This window comes from Macrosteles quadrilineatus, unplaced genomic scaffold (assembly GCF_028750875.1).
Source record: "Macrosteles quadrilineatus isolate MER2022 unplaced genomic scaffold, UCM_ALF_1.0 Scaffold_23__1_contigs__length_1887923, whole genome shotgun sequence".
Classification (NCBI taxonomy): Eukaryota; Metazoa; Arthropoda; class Insecta; order Hemiptera; family Cicadellidae; genus Macrosteles; species Macrosteles quadrilineatus.
The window spans coordinates 1,089,085-1,116,336 of NW_026542616.1; the positions used below are offsets into that span (position 1 = coordinate 1,089,085).

Sequence of the window (27,252 nt, forward strand, 5' to 3'; positions counted from 1 at the left end):
CGTAAACTTATACTGACGCGATGTCCAGTGAGTGTTGACGTTGTGGACAATGTTGCGATCGGTCTACCCGATTTTCTGTTTAGTATTAGGTAGGTTTTTGTGTCAATGAGAGCACGTTTTACTCATACAATAGTTATTAACAGTGATAGCTTTAGAATGGCCTAATAAAATTACTATCAAATTAGGATACACCGGTTAGTTGTGTTTGTTTCCTCATGGCTAAACTGAAGGGATTTCCCGGTCGTTTTTGCTCTCTTCTCAGTGGATTAAATTGTTTTAGTTTGTCAGTTTAAAAATATTTATAGGTTAGGTAATAGTAGTTTACGCAACGATTGCGTTAAGTTGGTCTTTACGACACGAGTAGAAAATTTAAGGCACGAGCCTTGGCGAGTGCCTTAAAAACTTCTACGAGTGTCGTAAAGACTATTAACGCGAGTTGCGTACACTACTTTACCTACGACAGTTTTTTAATTACTAACAATCTGGTTTTTAGTTACTAACAATCACTACTCATTACTTCTTAGAGAGGTTATGTTTTCGTTTATTGTCAGTGCCACTGAAAGTGATGCAACGACTTATTGTATAATCAGCTGATTTCATGTAATCACGTGTTTGTAAAACTTCGTTAAATAATAAGTTACCTTTTACAGGGAATAGGTTCTGCTAGCAGCATTCTTACCGTAAATACTGTATCAGGTACAATTAGGGAAATATTGCATTTATTTATTTATTTTTTTTTTTGACAACTGAATGATTATAGTGAAAGAGTTAATTTACAGTTAGATCTCAGCATCGAATATTATAGAATATTATAAGCAGTTTGTGCTCTCATTTCCATCTCGTCAACTTCACTTTCACTAAATGACATTTTTTAAACAGTTTAGTCTACCCTCCTTTAACTTCCACCAACTTAGGTTAAGAATACGCGAGTATCAACAGGAACAAGTCGGATCAACAATTAAAATTGTCAACTGATCAGCTGATCAGCTGATTAGTTGACGTTCGAAGCATTACAATTTTAATTCTTTTCTCTCAATACTTGAACCTCATTGGTCCGTTACCTGTGTTGATATGAGAAAAACTATGCTGATATGAAAGTAAACAGCTGTTAAGTGAAACTTTTCAATTCTAAGAACTAAACTGAAATGGCTACTTTAATAAACGGTCGTAGGTAAAGATATTTTTATGGTAAATATTACACTGTGAAGAAGTGATATCAAGGTAGTCTAACACTGTGCTATAGCAAACATGTCAATCTTTGATTTTATTACTGATTTTATTGTTCTATCCATCTGCATCACAATGCATTCAGTTTAAATAAGCTTACTGTTTTAAAACTAATTACAAACTTAACAATCTCTTTTGTTTATGTGTGATTTTTATCAGTGGTAGCCGAACCGAACTCAACAACATCTAAGCATGGATTTATTAGGACCAAGAGACAAGGGTGAGTAAATCAATCTATTTTTAAATAGCTTATATTACATACTATTGAACAAAGTCATACCCTTTGAAATCAATGGGATTATTCAGTGGTTTATCTATAGATTTTTAAAGTTTTTTCTCATATTGCAAACATCAATAATCTAAATGATTGAAACACACACACATTAAATTATATGAGCCTAATGTATCGTTGCATCTGATATGAGGTTTATCTCACAAGTAATCAATCCAGCTTGTCAACATTCACAGCTAATCTTAGGCCATGCTTCTCCCATCAGGCTTGGAAATCAGAACAGACGCAGACGAAGTTTAACCCTCAATCCACGAAATGCAACACATTACTCAGTAATTTATCAGACCTTACGGTCTAACAGCACTGGTGTTGTTTCTAGCACATTTTAACGTGTTTTGTAAAAAAAACGTGGATGGTTCCATCGATGTATAATGGATCTGGACACTACAGTTCCCCGTTAGATGTTCTAAAACTCTTACACGAAGTGTTCTCCTATGAAGCATAATTTATAACTCTTAATCCTGGTACACCCGTCATGCTAATGCAAAGTTTGAACTCCAACATCACTTATGGAATTCGAATGAATGATAACTGTTCCACCTTCACATCCTAGGACGCTAGGTTCTAGCCTGGAATGGTTACACGTTACTTCAGGCTAGTCCTAGAGAGTCGTGGTATTATCACATAGATAAAATACATTGGTGATTGGCGGGATTTGAACCCGGGACCTCACGCTCCAAAGCCCCGAGCTCTACCTTTTATACCATCTCGGTCCCAACCATGAACAAGAACTGTGGAACTTTACATACTGGACTATGTAAATAGCATTGAGTGGGAAGTATTCACAGGGCTAAGTTGAGGCCAAGGTCAGCCAATTTTGATCACTACCTAGGCTTTCTCCGCCTGAATCCGTCTTTCTAAGAATAACAAAATACAAGTTTCTTGCTTGTGAATATCGTAAAATAGGCAAAATATTCACGGACTACATTAACAAAAGTAACACTAGAACTTGCAATCCTGCGTCCCCATTCAGAGGTTTCGATACAGCAATAATAATAAAAACATTTAGAAATCCGTTGATATAGTAATATATTTTATCAGTTTAACTAGTTTAAAATAAGATATGGGCCAAAAAGCGAAAATTTTAACTATAAAATAAAGGAACATTGAGAGCTTGATATTTCTTATCTAGTATTTTTTACTATGTAATAGTATATTCCGTTAAGTCGTAAAAATATGCGTTTACCGGATGAATGTGGTCGTTCCCGTGCGAGACGGAGTCGAGTTCGGGATTACCATAGAGTAAACACATTTTGGATGAGTGACGTACGATATTTTACACCATACTACTCTAAGCTAACAGGGCTAACTCTAGGGCTAACAAAAAAATCTGTACAAATCCTTCAATTCTGTACAAGAGAGGTCATGCTTTTGTTTATAACCATTCATTGTCAAATATAATTACCTGGTTGCGGTCCGGTAAAAACTCAGTACAATAGTGCGTAATGTAATCCCATTTGATTAAGCTGGCGGCAAACAGCTGTTTTCTGGACAAAATCCATGCGTGAAATGTTCGTTAAAACAGTGTAGTGTGGCGTAAAATCAACTTTTTACCACCCTAATGAATTAAAAGATTGATACTACAGGGCAGCTGAATTTAATTTGATGGAAATTATTGAAAGCTAAAAACCTTTTTATCCAATCGGGGTATGTGACATTAATAAGCAAGTATAATAGCTACTGAGCTACTTAGCTAACAACACATTGATTATAATCGTCTATGTTCACATTAGAGTTGGTCATGATTAGTTCCTAGTAATTATGCACTTAGTGCTTATTAAAACCGCTATTAGATAAGTTACACAAATAAATATCAATATGAGAACGATAAAATAAACAAATAAAGGAAAATCTTTATTAATATTGATCTTAAACATGAAAATGCATTTTTCAATGTTTGCGGTATTTTTAGATTGCATTATGCCCGTATTTCTGAACACATTAACAATAATCAGTGTAGCTTGAATTAAACTTTGAATTAAACTTGTTTTTCTAACAAATATTTCCTGTCATTTTAAGAGATTATTGCAGCCACTTTCCATTAACAATTTTATTGTTCACGATGTTTCTGGATGTCCTGTCTGAGCACGTCCTCAATTGAGGAAGCCCCTAAAATATACCAAGATTAGTAAACCAGCTTACCATGTTTGGCTTTGGCAGGGTTTGTACACTAATTGTGTTAGGTTTCAGTAACTTTCTTACCATTAGGAGATTCCAGATCCCAAAACATCACGAAAACCTTTGTTTTTACTTATAAACTTACCATCACTAAAAATGTAACTTTGACAATGATTTCAGCAGCCCAGACGAGAGGAGCTGTCTTCTCCCACAGCCAATGGTCAATGGCAGATACTCACCCAACATCAAGAGATGTCCTCCCCACGTATCCAACGCCGCTTGCAAGATAGTCCCCGGGACCCCAGTACCCTCGGGGTGGGATCTCTACTACGGATGTGATGATGGGTTCGTCCTCAACTCTACCGATACTGTGTCCTTCTGTACGGATGGGAACTGGTCTCCGTCTCTGCCAGAGTGTATAGGTAAGACATGGTGTGGAAAAGATAAATTATTGTGTTGACTTAGGCCTACCGTCTCGCCTTTACACCCTAAGACGCTGGGCTCTATCCCAGAAAAATTTTACATATTTTTTTCCGGATAGGCTCATTGGGTAGAGGCATTATTACATAGATTCTATCTATTGGTGACTGATGAGATTCTAACCTTTGACTTCAACAACCGAAGTCCCACACTCTACTACTGGGATAGCTCTAGACAGATCTGACTGCAAGTCGTAGTTTCAATATTCGTTTTGGAGTTTTTTTACACATCTTTAATCCAGTTTAGATAGCGCGGCTTAGTCGTGTTATATTGTTCATAATGTATATACATATGTTCAAGATCATTTAATTTGTACGCTTTGTCTTCACGTTAGAAACGTTCATGCCATTGCACGGTCACTTACAGCTTATATTATATTCAGCCTGAAAATTGTCGTTTCATTGGCCTTGGTCACAACCTACTTTAAAAAGTTCCTATTAAGTTCCATTTAACTTTTGTGTTTATTATGATTATTGAACTGGGTTTGGACATAGCTTGACCTGTAATTCATTAGTTTCAAAATAAGTTTTGTCAAATGGAGAGATGATGGATTGAAAATCCCTAAGAATTAATAATAATAAAATTCATAAAATGTTATTCACGTGTCTTCTGTAAAGATGAAAGTTATTTTAGATACTTTATCCAATAATTAATTATCGTCAGGTCTTTTACTTATGAAAACATTTTCTGATAATCGTTTATTTTTTCAGCTGGACTGCCTTGTTTACCATTGAAGTCTCAGTACCTCAATATCAAGTGTTCGTTCCAAGGCAAGGTAGTGTCTTGTGACCAGTCCATGAAGCCAGGAACGATAGCGTCACCGAAGTGTAAGAGCAACTACAAGCCTGCCTACCAGATACCATACTCTTACATTACCTGCCTCAACGATGGGTATTGGGACTACCCTTTGTTCTACTGCACTCCAGGTATAGACAAATCAAACCCCATGATTATTTCCCCAAATATTTAATGTACAAATAAAAAATCAGCTTACACATATATTTGTCTGCAATCTCATACGCAAAACATAAGAATAAACCGAGTATGGTCATTCAATGAAAAATGTTCTGCAAGAAGGCAAGGCTAGCAAAAGACTTAGCAGAGAGTGGTAAAACAGGTGGTAAAACGGATATTGTTGCAAATTCGGCAAGCAATAACCAAGCTTGTGTAGTATGAGCGAACTGAGCGAGTGCGAACTCCTTGAAATTTGTACAACTGAGAATAGCGCAAGTTATATAAAGTCTGTAAGAAAATATTTCTAAAAAATAGGCTTAATATTTAACATTTTGTTGTCAATTGATTACGATTTAGTTTGGTTCAATTAGATTCCCTTTCCAAGGCAAGGACTGATACGTCCAAGGTGTCTTAGGTTCAGAAAATTTGAGAGCTCAGAAGTGTCTTTGATCATGAAAGATAAAAATAATGAATAACCGTTACGTAATAAATCACATGTGGTGATAATAATGACAAGATAATACACTTGATGGTCTTATACCAGCAGCAATAAGGTGCGTATAGCCTATATCAATGACACTATTTTGGTATTGTCTTGTAACTATAGTATATTAATCAAACTGGATATTTATTTCAGAAAAGCTATGCCCGCCACTGAAGGCGCCGAACAATATGAAGGTTCAGTACATCTACCAAGACAAAGTCGTTAGAGACGATCAGTTGAAGCCCGGTACCATCGCAATCCCCAGATGCAAACACAACTACAGACCTGCTTACGACCCGGGGTACACCAACTTGACTTGTCTTAACAGTGGCTCATGGGACCAACAGCTGTTCTATTGCACTGCAGGTAACTACGCTATATTTACTCATTGAAGACGTTGGCAAAAAAACTTGTAAACTTTCAAACACAAAGTTCAATTGGTTCAAGTTGGTTAGTTATTTACTGCCATGCTATCATAGATATTTCAAACTCTTTCGTAAATTTTGTCAAGTTGATTTCGTTGTTATGTTGTAAAATCTGACAGAATACATAAAGTAACATAGTCAGTGGTGTGATGGGGGGTTGTTGGCCAAAGTAGCTCATTTTCGTCCATTGAATCGGTGAAAAATCCTACACCTATATGTCATCTCCCTGTTTTCTAGCAGTTTATGATTGGAATCTATAAAAAATAACTCATGATGATCACCCATGAGAGCTCTCTGAGATGATCATCATGAGGGATGATAATCGTCTAAAAGTAAACGCCTTGCTTAACAGATTGTGCTCTTTGAAGAACCCTCTCTGACTTCGGTGCGGGAGGGACGGGTTCAATCCTCGGCACATCCACTAAACATTTAATCACTCTTAACTCTCTTGTGAAATGCCACTTGCGAAGATAAAAAACAACAAAAAACTGTAGCTGACATCATTATTTTTTAAGTCATCAACCGCCCTTTACATTGACTTCAAAGTACCTAGCAGAAACCATGTAGCCCATGTGAATATCAATTATTGTATTAATGTGTAGTTTTCATTTGTGTTCAGTAACTGATGCAATAATTTATTCTTTTCATAATGTTATTTTGGTTTGATTTATTATACTTGTTTAAATTTTATCCATACTGGAACTATCGTGTCTACTTGCTGTTTCAGTGTGTGGTGCGTCGAACGAGGTCGGCCAACTGACTCCGCTGATTGTGGATGGAGTGCAGGCCAATGTTGGTGCCTTCCCTTGGCACGCAGGTCTCTATTATCGTGATGTAGACGAAGGGAGAGAGATATGGGACCAACGATGTGGTGGAAGTTTGATAAACGACCAGTTTGTGTTAACAGGTAACTTTTGAATAAGAGTCTCTTAGAGAAGGATTACCAGAATCATAGTTTTCTTTTTTACCGATTCATTTAGTTTCAGGCGTTGCTCCGAAATTCACTGCTTTGAAACACATTTTTAGAGCAGAGCTTTTCGAAGCAGTGTCTCAGAGGCACATTTCTTTAGGAACATTGTTTTCTGAGTAACGTTTTTCGAAACAATTGCTTCCAACGCATTTATTAAATTTGAGGAATTTTTGTAAAAGTACGGAAGTAATCAATGCATCTCTATCTCAGTCCATTGGCAACATTGATGCATATGTGTTAAAACTAAGTAAACTTGATATTATTCTGAAACATGTTTTGTTTTAGTGAGCAACTTTAACAATATTTTTAACTTTTTAGCGGCTCATTGCGTGACAAGCGTTCAAAATGTGGCCGATCTACGAGTGGCTTTGGGCAAATATTTCAGGTCGTGGGATATCCCTGAGCACACTGAAGAAAAGCGCAATGTGAGTAGACTTTTGTCATTAAATTAATTATTAAATAATTATACTGAGATCATGAAAGGTTGTGTATTTCTATTTTAACAAAAACTCAATCAAAATATCAAACAATAACACAAAACATATGTTGAACAATTACCATATGTTATGAACATATTAACTACTACTGTCAACTTTGTTCACAAGTTAAATATTTTTTGTATAAACTTTGGCCTATTTTTTTAAAGTTAGATAAAAGATACATAACTAGATAACTTTTATTTATGTAGTCGACTAAATAGAGTCAGTAATAGTGGTAGCCAATCATCATATTGCATGGCAATATTAGTGGTTTAAAAACAATTTTTGTATCAAAATAAGAATACCTTGTCATACATTCAAGAAATCAGCCTTTAGTTTGAATAATTTTGGTAGAGTGTATCCTGTTAAAAAAATACTACACGCATTTTCAATCGTGAAAAATAGTCTTATCCGTAAACTTATCTGTTAAAGACAGAGAAAAACAGCGTTCTTAATCCCCCGAAAAATCTGTTAATCAAGACTAATTGAACCGATTAAATATGAAATACTGTGTACAAATAATTTAAGAACAAAATATTTCTACCCTAAGAGACTGACTGAAATAGTGTTCTATCACTAAATAGTATAACAATCACTTGATAATTAATAGAAGGTCACATAGCTTTTATATTAGAATATAAATTAACCCAGCTGTATGTAACTTTTCGCTACACTACTGTGAAATGACCGGTTTTTTTACATGTTTAGCACCTGCAAAATTCATCATCATTACATTGTTTACTACGGAAAAAAGAATGTTTACTATGTGATAGAAATGTTGACTATCTTTTTTGGATTTTGCAAAAGTAAACAAACAAAGATTTGTTATTGTTTTGTCAACTGTTTCAATTTTCAACAACCAAAACTGTAAAACCAAAGTAAAATACGAGTATTAACATTAAATTTAAGGTATATCCTAAAACATGCTATGAGTTTTGTAATATTTCTATCTTTAATAAAGAAATATCCAATGTCTGTTTTAATTAAGAAAAGAATTAGTCTTTATAGTGTAGCGAAAAGTAAAGTTCACAACACGAGTGAAAGTGGGTCTATACAATATTCTCGACCATTTAAAATACTCGATAAATCTCGCACTTCCAACATGGTCTCAAATATTTAAGGACTCACTTTCTACTCTTGTTATGAAATGTACTATTTTACATTGCATGACTTTTACAAACTTATCCTTGTACTTTCTTTATAGGGTGTGATAGTTTTGTAGGTCTATACTAATGTAAAGCTTGATCTTTACAGGTTTCGATGATATTATTCCCTCGGGAATTCAGCAAGAAAACGTTTATTTTCGACATTGCGCTTTTGATGCTGGATGTGAAAATTCAACCAGGAGAATTTATAATGCCAGTCTGTCATGGATTTTTAGATGGTTCAAATTACATAAAAGACAAGAATTTGTTTGTAAGTACAGTAGAAATTAAGGTATACTGTATATGATACTATCAACCAATTGATAAATCTTTTTTTTTTTACAAGTAATAAAATACCATTTCAATGTATAAACTGGGCTTCTGCCTGTGCGTGATGAGTTCTCACTAGCTGCATAGTGCATAGATGACCATGCAGATTGTACTCACATAAAAATTCTTTATACTTCTTAATCTGTTTTAGGAATTATTACACCTATTTAAGGAAATGTTACTTAAAAAGGAACGGTGCAAACTTTGATATCATCATAGGACTACATTAAAATTATAGCCAGTTTTTAATATTTAATTTATCTCTCAGACAGTGGCAAACAAAAATACTTATTTTGGTCAATCTATCAGCAATACTTTGTCATAAAATATTCATTCCTAATTTCTTCACACAGTGATTACCGTAAAAATATAATCTTTATAGGTCAACTGGTAATAAAAAAGCATCATTTTATAGTGTTATCCTTTTAATGAACTTAAAGTATATGTTGCTGCTACACTAAACCTTGTGTTCATGTAATGGTTTTTTAACGAATGATATTAGAAGTGAAGGTTGGCTAACTATTCAAAACTTTTGAACATAAATTATAGAAAAAAAACAACTTACTGTAATTTATTGATAAATGCAGTTACTTTTCAATTACTTGATGTACCCACATGCATATTGCCAGCTTAATTTCATACTTGATGGAGTACCTGTAACGTTAAAAATCCATTACTGAAGATTTATTTTCGTAATTTAATATTTCGACATACATGTACCGGTGTATCGTTTTTGATAAATCTTTTGTTTGAAATGTTTCTCGCAGGTTGTAGGTTGGGGAAAGAAGGAGGACAAGATGAGTAGTGAAACCCTTCTGTACAACGATGTTACTCCGGTACCGTCTTACGAGTGCAATCAGATAGCCCCTTCTGTTTTCCCAACCTTCGACAAGTTCTGTGCCAGCAAAAACAGTTCAGGTAATTTAAGATTAACACATTTTTAGGTTAAAAGCTCCCAAAAAAAACACTAATTATGCACATGCACAACTGCCTGATGTTAAATTGCAGTGGAATCTTTCGACTTAATTGATGGATAACTGGGATGGTGGATAACTGAGAACAAGTTCAGCAAGATTTCAGTAGCGGCAACTCAAATTCTATGATTCAAACACAGCCCGTAATTATAGTACGGTCCACGAGAGTCTGCAGTTGAGGGAGGAACCTATTTACCACGTGACTTCAAAGGACCCAATGAGGATAGTGCGTTGTTGTTTGGCTGACGCCAACTGCAAACTCTCGTGGACCCTAATTTAGTCTTTCAATAATTAGGGCTACAATATGGGAAGCATTTTGACATGACCGGACTACCTTTTAGCATGAAAATTAGTTGTTTTATAATTGTCATGCTTCAAACTCTGGATATGTTTCAGAGTTATCAATTGCTCAACAAGGCGATAGTGGTGGGGGGGTTACGGCTGTCTACGAAGGACTTCACTATCTATTTGGCTTGGTCAGCATAAAATTTGAAAAGACAACGTACTTCTCAAATATCACATGGCCCTTCAACATGATATGGATGGAAGGCGAAGTAAAAAAGCATCACCCAAGCTTTACGTGGGTTGAACATGAATTTTTAGACAATCCTGATCGACCAAGGTAAGTAAAGGTTTTTATTTACTATATTTGTGATTCATGATACATTCATTATTTTTTAATAAACAGTTTGTTAAAGATAACCATTCTTCTGAGACATTTACCCTAAAAATTTAGATAATTGGTTTGTCACGTCACATCAGTGATTTTAAAATATAAACACTATATTATATTGAAATGTCATTCAACGACTGTTGATTATGATACAAATAAAAGTAGGTTTTAAAGAGCTTGCATGATTTTAAAATTATAGATTCTTTACACATTTACTGAGTGTCCAGCTTCCAAACTAGGAAAAACTTTGCCAGATTATTCAGGAGGTCATGTAACGGTGTCTTTTTATTATTATTTATTTATTATGTTATGTAGGCCTAATTCTTATTAATCTATTGAATTCTTATAATTTAACACTTAGCTTAATGCCGCTTCCTGCGTCGAAGCTCCAGTCGGACGACTCCCTTAGTCCCCTGGCGCCACTTCGTCGCGTCGCTACGTAGGTTACGGTACTTCGTCTTTACTCGATCTCCGTCGTTGAAGTTGTAGTCCAGTTCAGTCAATCACCTGTCGTTGTAGTTGTGGTCCAATTCAATCGGTCACCTGTATCACCGGTGTCATCATCTTGCTCCTCGATTTCCGTCGTTGTAGTCCAGTACAGTTCAGTCAATCACCTGTAGGCCTATCGCCATCTTGTTCCTCGGCTTCACGACTACCTTTACAACACCCTCGTAGTTGTCAAGACTGGTAGCAGTAATAAGACAAGTTGTGTTGAGTAATGAGTATTTATTGAGAAAACAGTTAGCACAGGGCAACACGTCACTAACTAGCCTGTCCTGATGATCCAAATAATTTAAACTAACATCCAGTGACTAACTCTGTTAGCACCCACCCTCACTCAACACCGGGCTCCTCTCATCTGTCTTCTCCTTCTCTTAGGTCTTTAGTCTCTCACCCCATACGCTACTCCCCCGTACCCAGGCTTTGGACTCGTCCACTAGACGTTTTGCCCCGTAGAGTGCTGACCCTTAGTGGCCGAGTTTTGAATTAAGTCGCATAGTAGAGCGCGCTATCAGTCATTCATGTAGTTAAGAGGTATTTTGATTTTTGATTCTAGTAAATAAGAAAAATCTGATCATACCCGTTACAGTCAAAACAAACAAAAAATGCAATAACACTTCTGTACTATCTCGAACCGTTTAACGTCTGTCGTCTGAATGTGTTTTTTTACAAAATATGTATACCTCCTTATTTCACTGAAGACGTTAAAATATGTATTTATTAAGTCAATGATAATAATAGAATGGTGTTACAGTTGATCACAACATTGATTGGGATCCATCATTGACTTGTTGGTATTAATAGTCAAAGGTTCCATGTAGAGCAACATTTTATGTAATCTTTTAGTTACCTTGATAACGGTTGGTCTGCATTTTTCCATTGACTGATTTAATACATTTTGGGAAGTTAATTTCATTTTGTTGCTGTGTTTTTCAAGTATGTAAAATGACAAACCATTCTAAAATAAAACCATTTTATGTTCAAGGCCCAAAAGCTGTATGCTGCCGATAGATTCTGACAACAGGAAGTTTTGTTCCTTGGCAGAACATTGCGACAGCTGTGACGCAGGATGCATTATTCCGGCGGGATCACAGGCTACTAGAGTCAGAGTCGTCTGCAACCCAGGCTACAGTCTGAGAGGAGCTGTTGGTGACGTGTACAGTGGAGGAGACGTAGCTACATGTTTGTCAGGAGGCTCCTGGTACCCTCGCATACCGGAGTGTATAAGTATGTTGAATATCATCAACCGTAATATATACTGTTTATGTGATTTTAAAGTTTTAATTTTTATCTTGTACATAAACAAATTACAGTTCCAACGGTTTTTGTAGAAATAAACAAAGGAAAAAACTAGAGTCACAGGTCCTGTAAATGCATTGCCCTGCATATCAACACCTTAAATAGCTGCCACCAGGTTTTCAAGATGTAGTTGCGATCTCGTCACTCTAGTTACCGGATGGTTGAACCATTGGCACATTATGGATGATGTAGTTTCGTCATTATACCAACATCTCCTGCAGCAACGGTCATTGCCCTACCCATCCTTGGCAGTCATTTGGTAATAGTACATTCAGACTTACCTGGTATATAGGAACTTCAAGTCTGTGATTCTTATGGATCACCCCTCGTGGAAAATGTTGTTGACCATTAGGCAGGATGTTGTGATTTGCTACTCGCCATGGGCTGCCTTCGTGGACTGAAAGTATAGTTGTAATGCAATATGCAGATGAAAGGATACGTGCTCTACAATCGACAACGGTTGCCTGTTACGTGGAGCTAAATGCTCTCGCCGTCTCTCCAGTGAGGCTCATGGATCTTCTTTGAAGCTGTCCTGAACTTTCCAGGTAGATTGTAGGATGAATTTGGGCATACGCATACTAGGGGGATTTACAATATTGCCCCATAAAAATAACATGGAGGGGGGCTTCAACTGATTTGTAAACCCTATCGTTAGAAAATGAAACGATTTCAAATTTTCCAAACGATTTGGTCTTCAAACCAACACCCATGAACATTTCAAGAATCTTCTTTTAATTATTATGTGGTCTAGAATGTATATACCTGAGTCAGTAAGTAGTTTCATAAAATAGTAAATAGCTCACCTTACATTGTAGATACTAGATTTTCCAAACATTCTAAAGAGTGTGTGATAAAATACCGTCTAGAACAGGTTTTAATTAGGTTCTCGATCTAGTCCGGTTGCTCCCGCATGATATCAGTCTAGTGGAGGTCAGGTAGATTGATGAGGTACACTACTGTAAGTTGAGAGGACATATACAGTGGTGTATACTGCCCACATTTAAATCTTAAGGCTCCTGGATCGTAGCCCAGAGCGAATTATTACGTTGTAATATACGAAACAATCTGCAGCCTATTTCATCCACACTTGAAATAAATCGTGCAAAATAGGCTAGCAAAAGTCAATACTTATAGGGCAGCTTCTTCCTGAGCTCTCATATGATGTTACATGCGTTCAGCTAAATACACAATTTGTAAATAACACAAACCATCCCATATTAAACTGTTGTTTGTTCTGTTTAATCTGATTATAAAATACATGTATATATTGTAATCATATATACTATCAAAGAAATCCTGTGATGAGAAAGCATGTTTCTAATTAGTTATAACATTTAAATATAAAACGATTCGCAGAGTTAAGTATTGATCACTATAACAATCCTTTGTTTCAGAGGTGACTGGGAAGAAATACATTGCAGGCGATCCATGGACCCACGTAAGTAAATTTCTATGGCAATTTTAATCATGTCTGCATGGAAAGGTGGTTGATACTTTAATTACGTTCATGAAATTTTCAGGGAGTATGTAATAAAGTTATTGTAGATGCCTGGTAAAAGTGTTTCTCTTTAGTCTTTGACTTCTCAATAGAAACGGTTTTGTAAATTTATTATTTAAGAGGTTTGGAATATTAAAAGATATTATCTCAATTAAAAAAGAACATATTTCAGGTAACTTGGGATGAAGCCAAACAGAACTGCATTGCTAAAGGAAGACAGCTGGCTGTGATCAAAAGTGAAGATCAACAAAAAATGTTTGAAGACGCTGCCGACGAGAAATTCAAGGAAAATAGTAAGATAAGTTTAAAGCAATAAGAGCAATAGTTTATTCTTGATTTTCTCCTTATTTTGACCCAAGGAAAAATAATTACTTTGGTGTAAAAAAAAGATTTTCTATTTTTTTTATGTGGAATTGAAAAAGCAATGGTTTAAAATAGTTATTCTATTTAATTAATTAAAGGTTCGGATAACATTTTGCGTGGTCACCGGAGTACTCTTTTGGTGGTTCAATTGAACAAAGACAGTTTTGATACTGAAACCGGACACAGTTTTAACATCCGAATGTTTTGTACATTTGTATTAATAGTTAATATAATTAACCTGAAGATATAAATTTTGTCATAACAGGATCAGTACCAGCCGTCACACTCTGTATGTATGGCCTCTCTCCACAAGGGAGTGAGTGTGTTAATTTATTGTGTTGTTTTTTTCAGGTGAAGATTCCCGGTCTATTTGGATCGGTCTGAGGGACGAGGCTGGATACAGAAGTTTGGCTCTAAGGTTTGTTTGGATCGACGGTCAGCCGTTGAGGAAGGATGATTTCGCACCTTGGCGGGAAGGAGAACCTAACAACATCGGCTTTCACGAGGATTGTGTACAAGCAAAACCGGAAAATGGCAAAGACCCAAACACGTCATATAATTGGAACGATGTCCGTTGCTACCATAGGAACTTCTATATATGCAGTAAAGGTAAATAGTTGAAGTTCAAATGTGTATTCAGATATGACATGGCTCCACACAATTTCCATATGATTTTATAGGAGTGGAATTAAATGTTACAACGCAGGAATATTGTTCCAGTATTTCCTAGGTATTATATTCTATCTTGAGGTCTATCTGTGTTGCATATGCCTTTGTTGAACAACGGTTTGTCTTTGCTAAGGATACCAAGAACTAAAGAATTTCAACAGGCTAGTTAGATCATGGAACCAATGAAAATCATCTAAGAAAAATTTTGAACCCATGAAAAAACACTGACTTGGTTAAATTCTTAAGAAGTTTTCGCACTTCAAACCCTTAACAAACAAATGTGCAGTAAGAATCGGCTTGAGCTGAAACTCATGATGGTTCTATTTTGTGTTTTTACTACTTTTGTATGAACATTTAGCTAGCATACCAGCATTGATCCCATCTATATCGAACAGCTGTAACCAATTTTTTGTTAAAAAAGAATGTAGTTGTGTGAGCCAGTCACAGAATGCACTGGTAACTAAAACTCTATTTACTACCTTATTTTTTGTTGCTTTTCTAAGTTGATGGGTCATAAAAGTTGTATTAATAGTCAAATGTAACAGTTAAACTCTAAAATGTGCTATAGGCCAATAATTGGCTATGTAGACGGGGGGGGGGGCATTTGTTTACATGTTTAATATTTTCACTTACAACTATACTTCTATTTTTTACCAAAGGGACATAGCATTATATTAACCATGAACCACTCACTAACGCTCTACTTTACCTTGACAGATTAAGGTGTTATTCTGCGTTTTTAATAATTCATTATAACTATCAAAGACATGAATTTATAGTAGAATTATAGTAAATCTTTCTTTTGATTCATGATCATTTATTAAACTATAACAAAGGTATTGCGTTACGTTTATTTAGATGTGCTCATGGAAGTTGTTGCATTGCTAAAATAATAGATTTTGTTTCAGGAAATTCAGCGAATGACTATGTTCCTGGAGATCCTTGGGTTAAGGTTAGTCAAAATATTACTTTCTTCTTATTCTGTATTGTATAAGACAATATCCAAGGATTTTAGAATAGAAATACTATGAACTTAAAAATGAGAACTGATTTTCAAAGATAAATGTAAAAAATACACGATTATCTCAGGAGTTTAGGTGTAATAAATTGATTTTAAAATGCACTCTTTTATTATTTTTGTAGGTAAATTGACATACGTGGTATTACACGAAAAAATTGTGTTTCAATCTCCTTTTAAAACTAAAAATGTTGCTAACTTAAAAATTTACAAAAAGGTGCCACGATTACAAATTGCGTTCGTAAAATAATGCGGTTATCTGACTGAAAACCAGTAAAATGTTTACGAAATGTTAGGGTAAGAGTTTGAATGGTGTTTAACGTTGAGGTTTCTTTTTGACAAGATGCGTTTGAAGAAAATTAAAAACTCATTTAATCATTATTTCAGGTAACTTGGCAAGAAGCGGATGAATTATGCCATAGAAAGGGTCACCAATTGGCTATTATAAGTAATGCAACATATAGTCAAGCGTTTGCTGCTACTGCTGCACAAAAGTTTAGACAAACAGGTGAAGTTCATTATTATTAACAAATACATTATCCCTAAAATAGTTCCTACTTAAACTATACCTATTTTAAACGATAAGAGAATAAACTATGCAATAAGGAAACACGTAACAAATGGGCATTAGGATTAAACAAATATTAACAATTGCGGACAACCATTATCATAATTTTTTTTGAAAGATCAAAGATTTCTTGAAATATTTCACCAGTCTATTACGATTTTTTTATTAGAAGAATACTTCGCTTCCGCATTGTTATATAAGTTAATTATTAGGTAAGAAGAGGAGTATTACATCCACAACTATTAAGCACGAGGAAGGATGATACTCCTAGACAGAATGACCGATTTTTAAATTTAAAACGAAATGAGAAAATTTAATAAATAAGTAGTCAATGAGAAAGACTCGGTCAAAGTAGAGCCGATCGTGCCAGAGAGTTGATAAAATCAATTGATCAAACTGACTGGATCAAGGTGACCAATCATGTGATCAACAACACTTGTTCTCTATGTTAAAATCTCTAATTGGTGAGGGAAGCGAGCTTTTCTGGTAGAACTTTAAAGGCCAAGGCCCCGGGTTCAAATCACGCCTTTCCCCAATGTATTTGATCTATGTGATAATGGTTTTATCCTCTAGTACTAGCTTGAAGTAATGAGTAAAACAGATGCAGGCTCGAATCTATCGTCCTATGTGGTACATACAAATATTTGTAGTTCTTAAAAAAAAAACAATGATCTCAAAGATTTTGTTTATTTTTTCATCAGGTAGTGAGGCAGAGGAGCTGTGGATCGGTCTGAAGACGCTAGAACGGAGGTTTAAGTGGGTCGACAACTCTCCTCTGGGCTCGTACACCAACTGGCTGCCTTCAGAGCCCACCAATGCCGGGGGTGGAGAGCCTTGTGTCAAAGCTGAGGGGAGGAGAGACGTTGAGCCGTTGTGGCCAAACGCTAAGCCATACCAGTGGAACGACGTGTGGTGCACTGCCAAGCGGTCGTACTTCTGCGAGGACAAAACAGGTGATTAGTATTTCAATTAGGACTATTTGGTTCTCAGATTACATAATGAAGAATGAAACTGTGATATCAATTTAATTAACCCTGAGTATTTTTGTATTTTTTATTTTTTTTATTTTTTTTTTAATTGTGGCCCCCACGTTTTTTTTATTCATAATAATAATATTTGTTTCTATTGACGTTTGCACTTCTTGCAACATAAAATTAACCCAATTTGATGAGAGGGTTAAAGAAACAATCCAAGGAAGGGAACTGCATTTTATTAGCCACTGCACGATGCCATTGGTATGCTTTGTGGAACTATGGTATGAAGAGGATTATTGTATAAATAGAACTATGGTATGAAGGTAGGACTATGGTTTACTCTGCTCCTGGCACATATAGGTTTTGTAGCATATGTTCGGATTAAAGTTTGAATAAAAAATTATACACACCCAACAACCTATGGTGTAAGTGTTTGCAGTTGCGCTTCCAAATATATATTTACCCTCTTAATTCAGAAAAAATCCTCACAAGAACATATTGGATTCGCTAGTAAATGTTTCCCTCCGCAATATTTAAATATTTTCATATGATTGCTATTACTTATTTCCACCGTCTGGGTGAAATTTGTTTAGTTTTGTTAATTGTTTGGGTGAAGCTTTTAAATTCCAGTATATTTTAAAATTGAATAATACATTTTACATGCTGCTTATGATTATTGTTTGTGTTTGTTTAATCATTACGACTTGTTATTGTTCAGCTATTGAAATTTATAAAATTTATGTTGTTACATAGTGTTGTTTATTTAATAATACGAATGTGCAAATTAAAAAATGACAAAAGGATTTCCCAGCAAAAAACATAAATAGATCCATCATCTAGAACCACAAATACTAGTGCATCAACAATAAATAATTCAACCAATTTTTTTCAGATTCTACAGAATCCAACATTACTCCTGGGGACCCATGGACTAAGGTATTCAGGACTATAAGTGTAAACTTCGCTTTTTGAACTACATTGTTTGCCCAAAATCATTCTAAATACACTAAGACTGACCTATATGAATGGAAGGCTATTTTTAAGATTGGTTTAGAGTAGGTAATTTATGTCTGTAATAAACCAAAAATCCCTATAAAATATATCGAAATTTAAAAATATCTTATTATATTTCATTAGCCCTAGCTATAATAAATGTTTCAATCAATAACGTAGTATGGATAAATAATTTGTGAGAAATAATTCCTTAATATTATACAGTTTTGACATATCTCATTTGAAATAAGAAAACAATGGAGTTCTTGCAATCTTAAACACGACTTAATTGGGTCATGTAAAGTAGCTTTTGTAGTATATTATTTTTGTTTCTTGTGATGTCTACTATAAAGGATTACCTTAACTAACAATTACTTTGGGAAAGTATAAATCATAAAGATACTTAAAGTTACAAACAAGAGCCATTTTACCTGGCTAAAAGCTCTTTATCTTTTAGGTAACGTGGCACGAAGCGAGGAAAAATTGTGATTCTATTGGAAAGAGACTCGTCGTATTAAAAACTAAGGAAAAGATACAACGATTTAAAGAAGCTGCTGAAAATATCTTTAGAAACAAAGGTAATTGATCGCATAAATGTTATATTTAGTTTGTATTACAACGACGGTCATGGCGTTCTTCGACGCTATAAACCGCTAGATGTTATGTTGATACAAATGTTCTATAATATTATAATACTGCATTTGTATAGTGTGAATATAAAATAGAACATAACCTACTATTTCATTCAAATCCAATGAGCCTCGGAATAGCTTATCCCTATATATTTATCCCTCATAGTTTATTGTATCAATTTTTAAAAACCGTGATTAAGTATATGCTTTTTGGAGAAGGGGTTGCATATTTTGGAATGGGCAGATAATGCTTACGCCCTATTAGTAACGTGGGTCGAATATTTTTATTGAATACTAGAGGACCCATGCTTATCCGCAGCATTAAAATTAATATCATATCCGAGAAATTATCAAATTTATGATTTTTTATTCAATAATACTGTACAGTATCTTGAACTTAACTGATTCAAACGATCAATAGAAATAATATATAAAAAAGTAAACAATGCTGGAGCTATTGATTTTTAATCATATAAAAACCTTATAGAAATCCTTTTTATGTTAGTTGTTCACCTAGCGTTTGCTTGAAATTCGTCCGATGTGAATAACTAATAGCATGAAAGCTGGCATTTCACTGAAGGTTCTTAGACCAAAATATACAGGATTATATAATTATAACTCGTGAAATACATCTTCAATTGGAGAAAAAACTCGAAAATAAATCGAATTCATGTATTTTGGTCCAGTAATACAGTAGACAAATATATGCAGATGCTTGATGTGAAATTTGTGCGTGCATACCTTCTATTTGAGACCTCAATCATGAAAATCTGTCGAGTAGAAGAGCCAACCGAACTCACAAAAGAAAACCCAATTTCAACTCCCAAAGGAAAGCATGGGAAGCCAATTTCGTTTACGTATAAGCCGAGTGGGACTTTATATATAGATAAATATATGCTGATGCTTTATGTGAAATCTGTGCGTGCATACCTTCAATTTGAAACCTCGATCATGAAAATCTGTCAGGTAGAAGAGCCAAACGAACTCGGAAAAAACTATTTTTTATAAGATCTTGTGTTTCCATCTCTAGGAGAATCTCCAAGTTCGGCCTGGATAGGGCTAGCAGACTGGGAGTGGGAGGGTCGTTTTACATGGGTGACTGGTCAACCTCTGAGGGGAAGCGATTTCTCTGCTTGGTGGACCAACGAGCCCAACAACAACGGTGGTCATGAGAACTGTGTACACGCCAGCCCTGAAGGGACCTATCTGCAGGGACCCAACGTTACAACCTACACATGGAATGACAACTCATGTCAGCTCAAGAAATTCTACTTCTGCTCTGAAGGTGATAAGAGGATCATTGTTATGTTGGTTCACACATCATTCCAGTCACAGTTCCGTCACAGTTCAGTCACAGTTCGGTCACTGTTCAGTCTCAGTTGCATCCCCAATTCCTAAGTCAACTGTTCGTCAGTTGGTTTCAATAAGTCTTCCGTTACTTTATTTACAACTAGCTGTACCCGCGGGCTTTGCCCCGTTTAACTTCTTAATTTTCAAGATGATCTCGTTCGCATGGTTCAATCACGTCCTGGTTGAAGTTCGTTCGCTACGCTCACTCACCTTTTGGTTGCAAATTAGCTGTTGTCATAAATTAAAAAAATAATAGTGCTGCACCCTGTTGGTAATCCTTGTAACTTTAATACTATTGAACATCATAAAACAAAACCAACTTGTTTAATTGAAACAGCTGTTAAGATATTATTTTCTCCATAAGGATAACATAGTAACTTTGGGAGCCTGAGGGGTGGACCCCAGAGGTCGGAGGGTAAAATCCTTTCTTAGTGAGCGTCTACTACCCAAAAGGAAGATGCCTGCCAAGTTTCAGGTTCCTAGGTCTTATGGTTTCTGAGATTTCGTGACGAGTGAGTGAATGAGTCAGTGGTATTTGAGCTTTATATACAGATGTATATAGATGATGTTACGGTCAAGAACTGTTTTTATTAACACGCAACATTCTATCAATTTGTCATCATCCATCTTGATGGTTGTTATAAATAGTACTTAATATGATTTCTTAAATAACAAAAACAAAATGTTTTTATGACAAACACATACATCACACAAGTGTCAGGCGTCCGATTGTGACTGAATTGTGAGGGGCCGAAACTGATGGGTCTGAATAGACCTTAATTCAGTTTGGTTGAACAGGTTGAACTTATCATAGCGTCTGAAAGGAATATTTAAATTTTCACAACATATTTTAAGTCATTTCATGATCTAAAATTGGCCTAAATTCCCTATATCAACATTTCCAAGTCTTAAACATGTTTTTCAAAAGACAAGAATTGTATCATACCATACTTAACATACAATACAATGTTAGTTTCTTGAAATACTTATATATATATATATATTACTTTTCATTGATTTTCACCCTTTCAAAAATTAATTACATTAAAACAGACAGCATTTATGAAAATAATTATTATAATACTAATACTACTGAATGCAAATTATAGTCCCAAACAGAAATAAATAAATATTTTTAAATTTAAACCTTACCATCAAAATGAAAATGTATGTTACAGAAGTATGAATATTCCGAAATAGTTTTATTGTTCAAAAGGGGAGATGCACGGCCAAAAACCTAAAATTTTGAAAAATTTTGTTTTTCGATTGCTTTTATGGGTTAGGATTTTGTGATTAAAATTATATATAATACATGCATACTCGAATAAAAAATAATATAGAAATAATGTTTAGAAAAAATGTTTGCATAGTCACCTAGCAACCAACAACAACGTATTGTCATATATACTCAATTCCTTGTAAAATGACTAAAATATAAAAAAAATTTGATGAAAAGAGGCTTTAGAGGGAACATACATGTTAAATTAGGTAGTCTAATAAGGAAAAGAAACAGGATGATAAGAAAAAAAAATCTCCTGGACACTGAAAAAGAAAAGAAGCAAGATTATGAAGCTGGAATGTATAAGTTCACGCTTTCTCCTGCGTTTTTGCGATTTACCGAAAGTTGAATTTTTAAACATAAAGATCCCATTATCTCAGGAAATAGTAGGCCAAAATCATTCAAATTTTTACTGTGTATTAAACATATGTATATACACACCCCCTAGTAGAATTAGTCATCTAGCTCAAAACAAAAAATAATAAAAAAAATTTTTTTTTCTGAAATTACAGCGGAAATATTTTTTTATTTTATAATTTATAAAATAATGCCATACCATAGATTAAATTTAATAAAATTACTTGGGTGTCTTTATTGTAGCATATATAATTATGAGAGAAAATTTGAATGTTGTATCTCATATACTTTCTGAGATAATGGGTCAATTGCATGCATAATTTTAACAGACATAGGGACGTACATCTCCCCTTAAAAAATATATATGAATGTTACAGGAGGAACGGTGGACGGTAATTATGTCCCAGGAAATCCTTGGACTAAGGTAAGTTGTTACAATGGTTAATTATTGAGTAATTGATGTGATTAAAAAATTAAATTTTTTATGGACATAAAGAAATAGAACAATGCTACGCGGAATCATATCCATAAAAATAGATTATTTAATTCATTTTTGAAAGTAATTAACAGGTATAAGTTGCAAATTATGTTTATCAAAATATTCCGTGAGTAATACGCATTATCTGTTTGTTATTCACACAAAATGTAAAATAATGTTAACCTAAGCAATGCGTGCAAATTTCTTATTTTTTGTAAACATTTAGGTAATATGAAAATAAATTTAAGCAGCACGGTAGGTTACCTTTCATATTACGGGAGTGTCAAGAATAAATTAACTAGGAATTATGAAAATATTGGCTGATCTTAATTAATCTTACTAATATTATAAATGTGAAAGTTTGTGTGTTTGTTTGTTTGGTTGAAGTTCAATCACGCATTAACTACTGGACGGATTGGGCTGAAATTTGGCATAATGATAGCTTATATTCCCAATTAACATATAGGCATATTCTTATCTCAAAACTCCTTTCAGGCTCCCCCCCCCCCAATGGCTCTGTAGTTCCCCATGTTAACCTTGAGTGTTAACCTATGAGTATTCATATTTAAAGGAAATACAAGAATTTAGTCAGCTGTTTCAAATAAAAAGGTTTGTTCAATGATATGCAAAAGCATTAAAAAATTACAAGATTTACCAACAGGGTGCAGCACTATTTTTTTTGCATTTATGAAAACAGCTAATATAATTTGAACTAAGCAGAAACTAAAAACTGTGATACGAAATGAGAACTGTCAAAGAAGGATTGATTACAGTTTGTTTATGTTTTTAATTTCATTAATAATTTGTGATATTTTGCTAATTTTTAATAATTTATTATTAGTGGTAGAACATTATGGCAATGGTAGATGTGTAATACATATACCTTAAATTTAGAGAAGCAAATGTTATCAAACTGTGTCCTTCCCCATTGCAAACAGAAAGCTTATGAGCATAACTGCAATAAACATTTTATACTTATATGCCAACCCCGTACGAAGGACGGGTACTCTGCTAGTACAATATATAAAGTGCTATCCAGATTTATTTATAACGGTATTATCCACGGAAAAGAGTTAGAAAGGTCTCTGAATTTGGTCATCAATTAAACTATGGAATAAATACAGTACCAAGCGTTAACTATTTACCAAGACTTTAAGATTGGTATGGAAATAAAAACTTGGTTTTCACATTTGCATTCGAAGTATGAATTATAATATTTGTTCAAGCAACAATATTGTGAAAATAATAAAAGGATGATTTTTTTCTCTATATGAAGATGGTTTTAATTGTTTATTTATTTCTAGGTCACATGGGAAGAAGCAAGTTACAACTGTCAAGCTAAGGGACACAAACTAGCTGTTGTATACAATCAAGAACAACAGAAAAAGTTTGAAGAAGCCGTTGCAAGATATCTAAGAAGTTTGAGTAAGATAAAAATGCTATTTTATTTTTGATTAGTAGAAGTGTTAATTTCAAAAGCTTAGCAGTTACATATGACTAACAACTTATTTAGCCTCGTAGCGAAATACAAAACAATACTTACAATGGGGTATCATAAATTTGATGTTTTTAAACATATTCTTATTCCTTTAAACAAATTGTCTCGGTAATACTTCAGGCGAGTATTCAGCAATATTCGTCAAGTTTTTACTAGCACGGGCGTCTAGTTTATTCATTGATCACAGTAAGCTATCTGTATTCGAGTACACTATAAAAATCACGGTGATCGGTAAACATCGATTTATCAATCATTGGAAACGATTTCAGGTAGACAGACAGACTAGGTATTAAGGCGATAAAAATGTAAATTGAATTTCAGTAAATAGAACAAAATAGACAATGATGGTGAACTCTTCTTTGACAGTCTAGCATAAAAACGACTTTTTATCCAAAATGCCACTACTAAACTTTACCTCCGTGCCTATTTAGTCCCATGATACACGTTATACAGTAAAACCTTGATAACCTTGAGGTCCCACTCATGTATTTATTGCCAGCTTCCTTATTTATTATTATTGCACGATTTTTGTAACCACTGATATTAACTTATTATTTGCTACTTATGTATAGTTCATAGTTTGACAAAATTGTATTAATGGAGAAACCGTTGGAATAAATAAATAAATAACAAGACTCTCATAGGGATCATAAAATAAGACTTGTTATCAAGGTTATTTGGACATAATAGTACCTATCGTACTATTATAGTACCTATAATAGTACCTCATAGTACCTATCGAGGTTTGCAATAACATGTGATTAAGGGTATAATAGTTTCAAGGGGATTTGAAAATCACCCTTGTTATCAAGGGTGACTTCTTATCGAGGTTCTACTGTACTACGATCGTGGTTAACCCCTACGATTTGTTGCAGACGCCAACACCGAGTCCCTGTGGATTGGTTTAACGTCTAAAGACAGAAAGTTCAAGTGGATGGATGGAACTGAGCTGGTGCTGCCTGATTGGTTGCCCGGAGAGCCTAACATTGTGGGAGGAAGTGAGAACTGTGTGGAAGCCATACCAGAAGAGAGCAACCGACCTAATTGGCCCGGCGGCAAACCGTATCAGTGGAACGATGGCAACTGCCCTGAGAAGAAGCGGTATTTCTGCGAAGAAGAAATCCCCAATCGTTATTAAAATTTTAAATAGTGTTAATGTTGAAATAACTTATAAAAGATGACAACGTAATTTAATAAATGTATTGAACATAGCAATAAATAGTTGTTTTTCATTATTTCTGTGAGGTTATTTTATGTATAACACGAAATGTTTCTTTCAAGTCATTGATCCTATATTAATATGCACATGTGGGATATTTTTAACGTTTTTCAACTATAATCTTGAAAACATTCATAACAACTCAATGTTACAAATATTTTTGCTAATTCCCCGCTGTGGATTTTTCTTTAGTTTAAATAGTGCTTCTTTACAGCTTAATCCGTAATTGAACTATTCCGACTATTCCAGCGGTTGTATGTTTTAATTTGATGTTCTGTCCATTACCAAGAATATATATTTCAACAGTCTTACACGTTTTTGTTTTGATAAAGAAGTGCATAAATTGTTGTATTTTATAAAGAAATAACATGTACTCAGGATAATTTTTTTCTTGCGAAAACAACTATTTTTATACTATTCAATATCCACGTTTTCAAAACCTATGAAGTGATGTAGTTAGTATTTCAATGTAAACAAATTGTCAATTGACAATTAATAACTGCATTTATTTTATTTGTTTTGTGTGTTTCGACGCCAGTGGCATTTTTTACGTTTTGAAAGGGAACGTTCCAAACCCTGGTCCTGTTACTACCTAACGTCGACCTTTTTGTTAGATAGCATCATTCATAGCCCAATGTAGCCTATTTGTAGCATCTGGGTCTGGAAACGATCTCGCTTGGATTCGAACCAGCGAACTTCCGATTTGAAGGCGAGCACTATAACCACTCGGCTACCCAGACAATCAATTGCATGCCTGGAATTCGTTTGTCCATCATTAGTTAAGTTACTTTATATTATATTAAAATTTCTCAATGTTGACACACTCCACGGCTAGGTCTCAGTCGGTGACGGGTCGTGGGCGGAACTGTGTATAGGTAGCCTATGAACCAGGGTAATAACCAAGTACTTCAGTGATGCTGCAGGGCGCCACCCAGTTTCGGGGTATGATGCTGGTCGATAAACTGGGAACGTTCCAGCCCCAGGATGGTAACAGATTTTGCAGATCTCTGTAGTATTGAGTGTCTTAACCTATGCTCCTATATACCATGAGGTTCGACAGGTCCCTAAAATCTATGTTGACTTAGCGTTGGGGTGAGTTTCAATTTTGAGAAAATTGTGAATAAAACTGGATAATTCAGGGGTTGACCCACCTACGCCCACTATAATACACTATGACAAATACACTGGTTTTCAAAAATGACACAAGATATGACAAAATAAGCGAAGGTTTATTACAAGTAAATATTTTGCACAGACAAGCCTGACTCAAATGTCTGGTACGAAATAATAATCAATCAAAATGCTACATACAACGTTCTTCGTTCAGTATTCGTTACTACCAAGACACTTGAACCTAAAATATAACTCAAATAGGCTATTTATTTATTTACATTATTTTTTTTTGTGACCAAAAGCTTTTGGAATTTCCGACTGCGCAGACGGTAGCAAAGTATATTTACAGAAAAGCAACAATTAATTTTTACTCAAAAGGACAACATTAGACAAAATATATGTTCGACCGTAGTCAATAATCAATCCGACAAAGCAATAATATGACACAAAATACACAATAATAATAGACAATCTTACAATTAAACAGGGGACAACAGAGACAAAATATATCAGGTCTCTAATCAATCCGGCAGAGCATAATGTGACACAATACTAGATACACAAAAATAATAAAATAGACAATCTTAAAACTAGGCAACACCAGCGACAAATATCAAAGACACTATTACCCTTTCGGCTACAATCCGAACGATTACCGTAATCTATATATCTCTAAAAGTTAGGCCTAGCCTACAGAATATGTTGAGACGATGGTTTAGTTGCGTCTAGTTCCCTCGGCACTTGGAGTTGCACAAAATACAGTCTGAAGATAACTGGATTGAAATTTGAATGAAATTTGAATCTTGATGCACCAGAAGTTGAGTAAGTTAAGTTAAATGTCCAGAGAAATTGATTTAGTCTTTGTATTTGGCCGAATTAAAATGATTTAGTA

General features: G+C 34.6%; 1 protein-coding gene across 3 annotated transcripts; it reads left to right on the forward strand.

The window, feature by feature from the left end:
- On the forward strand, window positions 1-25,263 carry LOC129005565 (macrophage mannose receptor 1-like). Of its 3 annotated transcripts, none has more exons than XM_054434477.1 (23): window positions 1-89; window positions 1,387-1,447; window positions 3,818-4,059; window positions 4,828-5,043; window positions 5,709-5,921; window positions 6,708-6,887; window positions 7,269-7,375; window positions 8,684-8,845; window positions 9,672-9,822; window positions 10,275-10,500; window positions 12,038-12,279; window positions 13,746-13,789; window positions 14,022-14,142; window positions 14,564-14,821; window positions 15,790-15,833; window positions 16,287-16,407; window positions 17,169-17,420; window positions 18,334-18,377; window positions 18,892-19,012; window positions 20,097-20,351; window positions 22,430-22,476; window positions 23,835-23,955; window positions 24,904-25,263. In XM_054434477.1, the coding sequence occupies exons 1-23, from the start codon at window positions 50-52 to the stop codon at window positions 25,164-25,166; spliced, it is 3,531 nt and encodes a 1,176-aa protein (XP_054290452.1). In that variant the 5' UTR covers window positions 1-49; the 3' UTR covers window positions 25,167-25,263. The 3 variants fall into 3 exon arrangements, with proteins under 3 accessions (XP_054290452.1, XP_054290454.1, XP_054290453.1); XM_054434479.1 differs by having other exon boundaries at window positions 14,564-14,815; XM_054434478.1 differs by having other exon boundaries at window positions 3,821-4,059.
- Window positions 25,264-27,252: the final 1,989 nt, after the last annotated feature.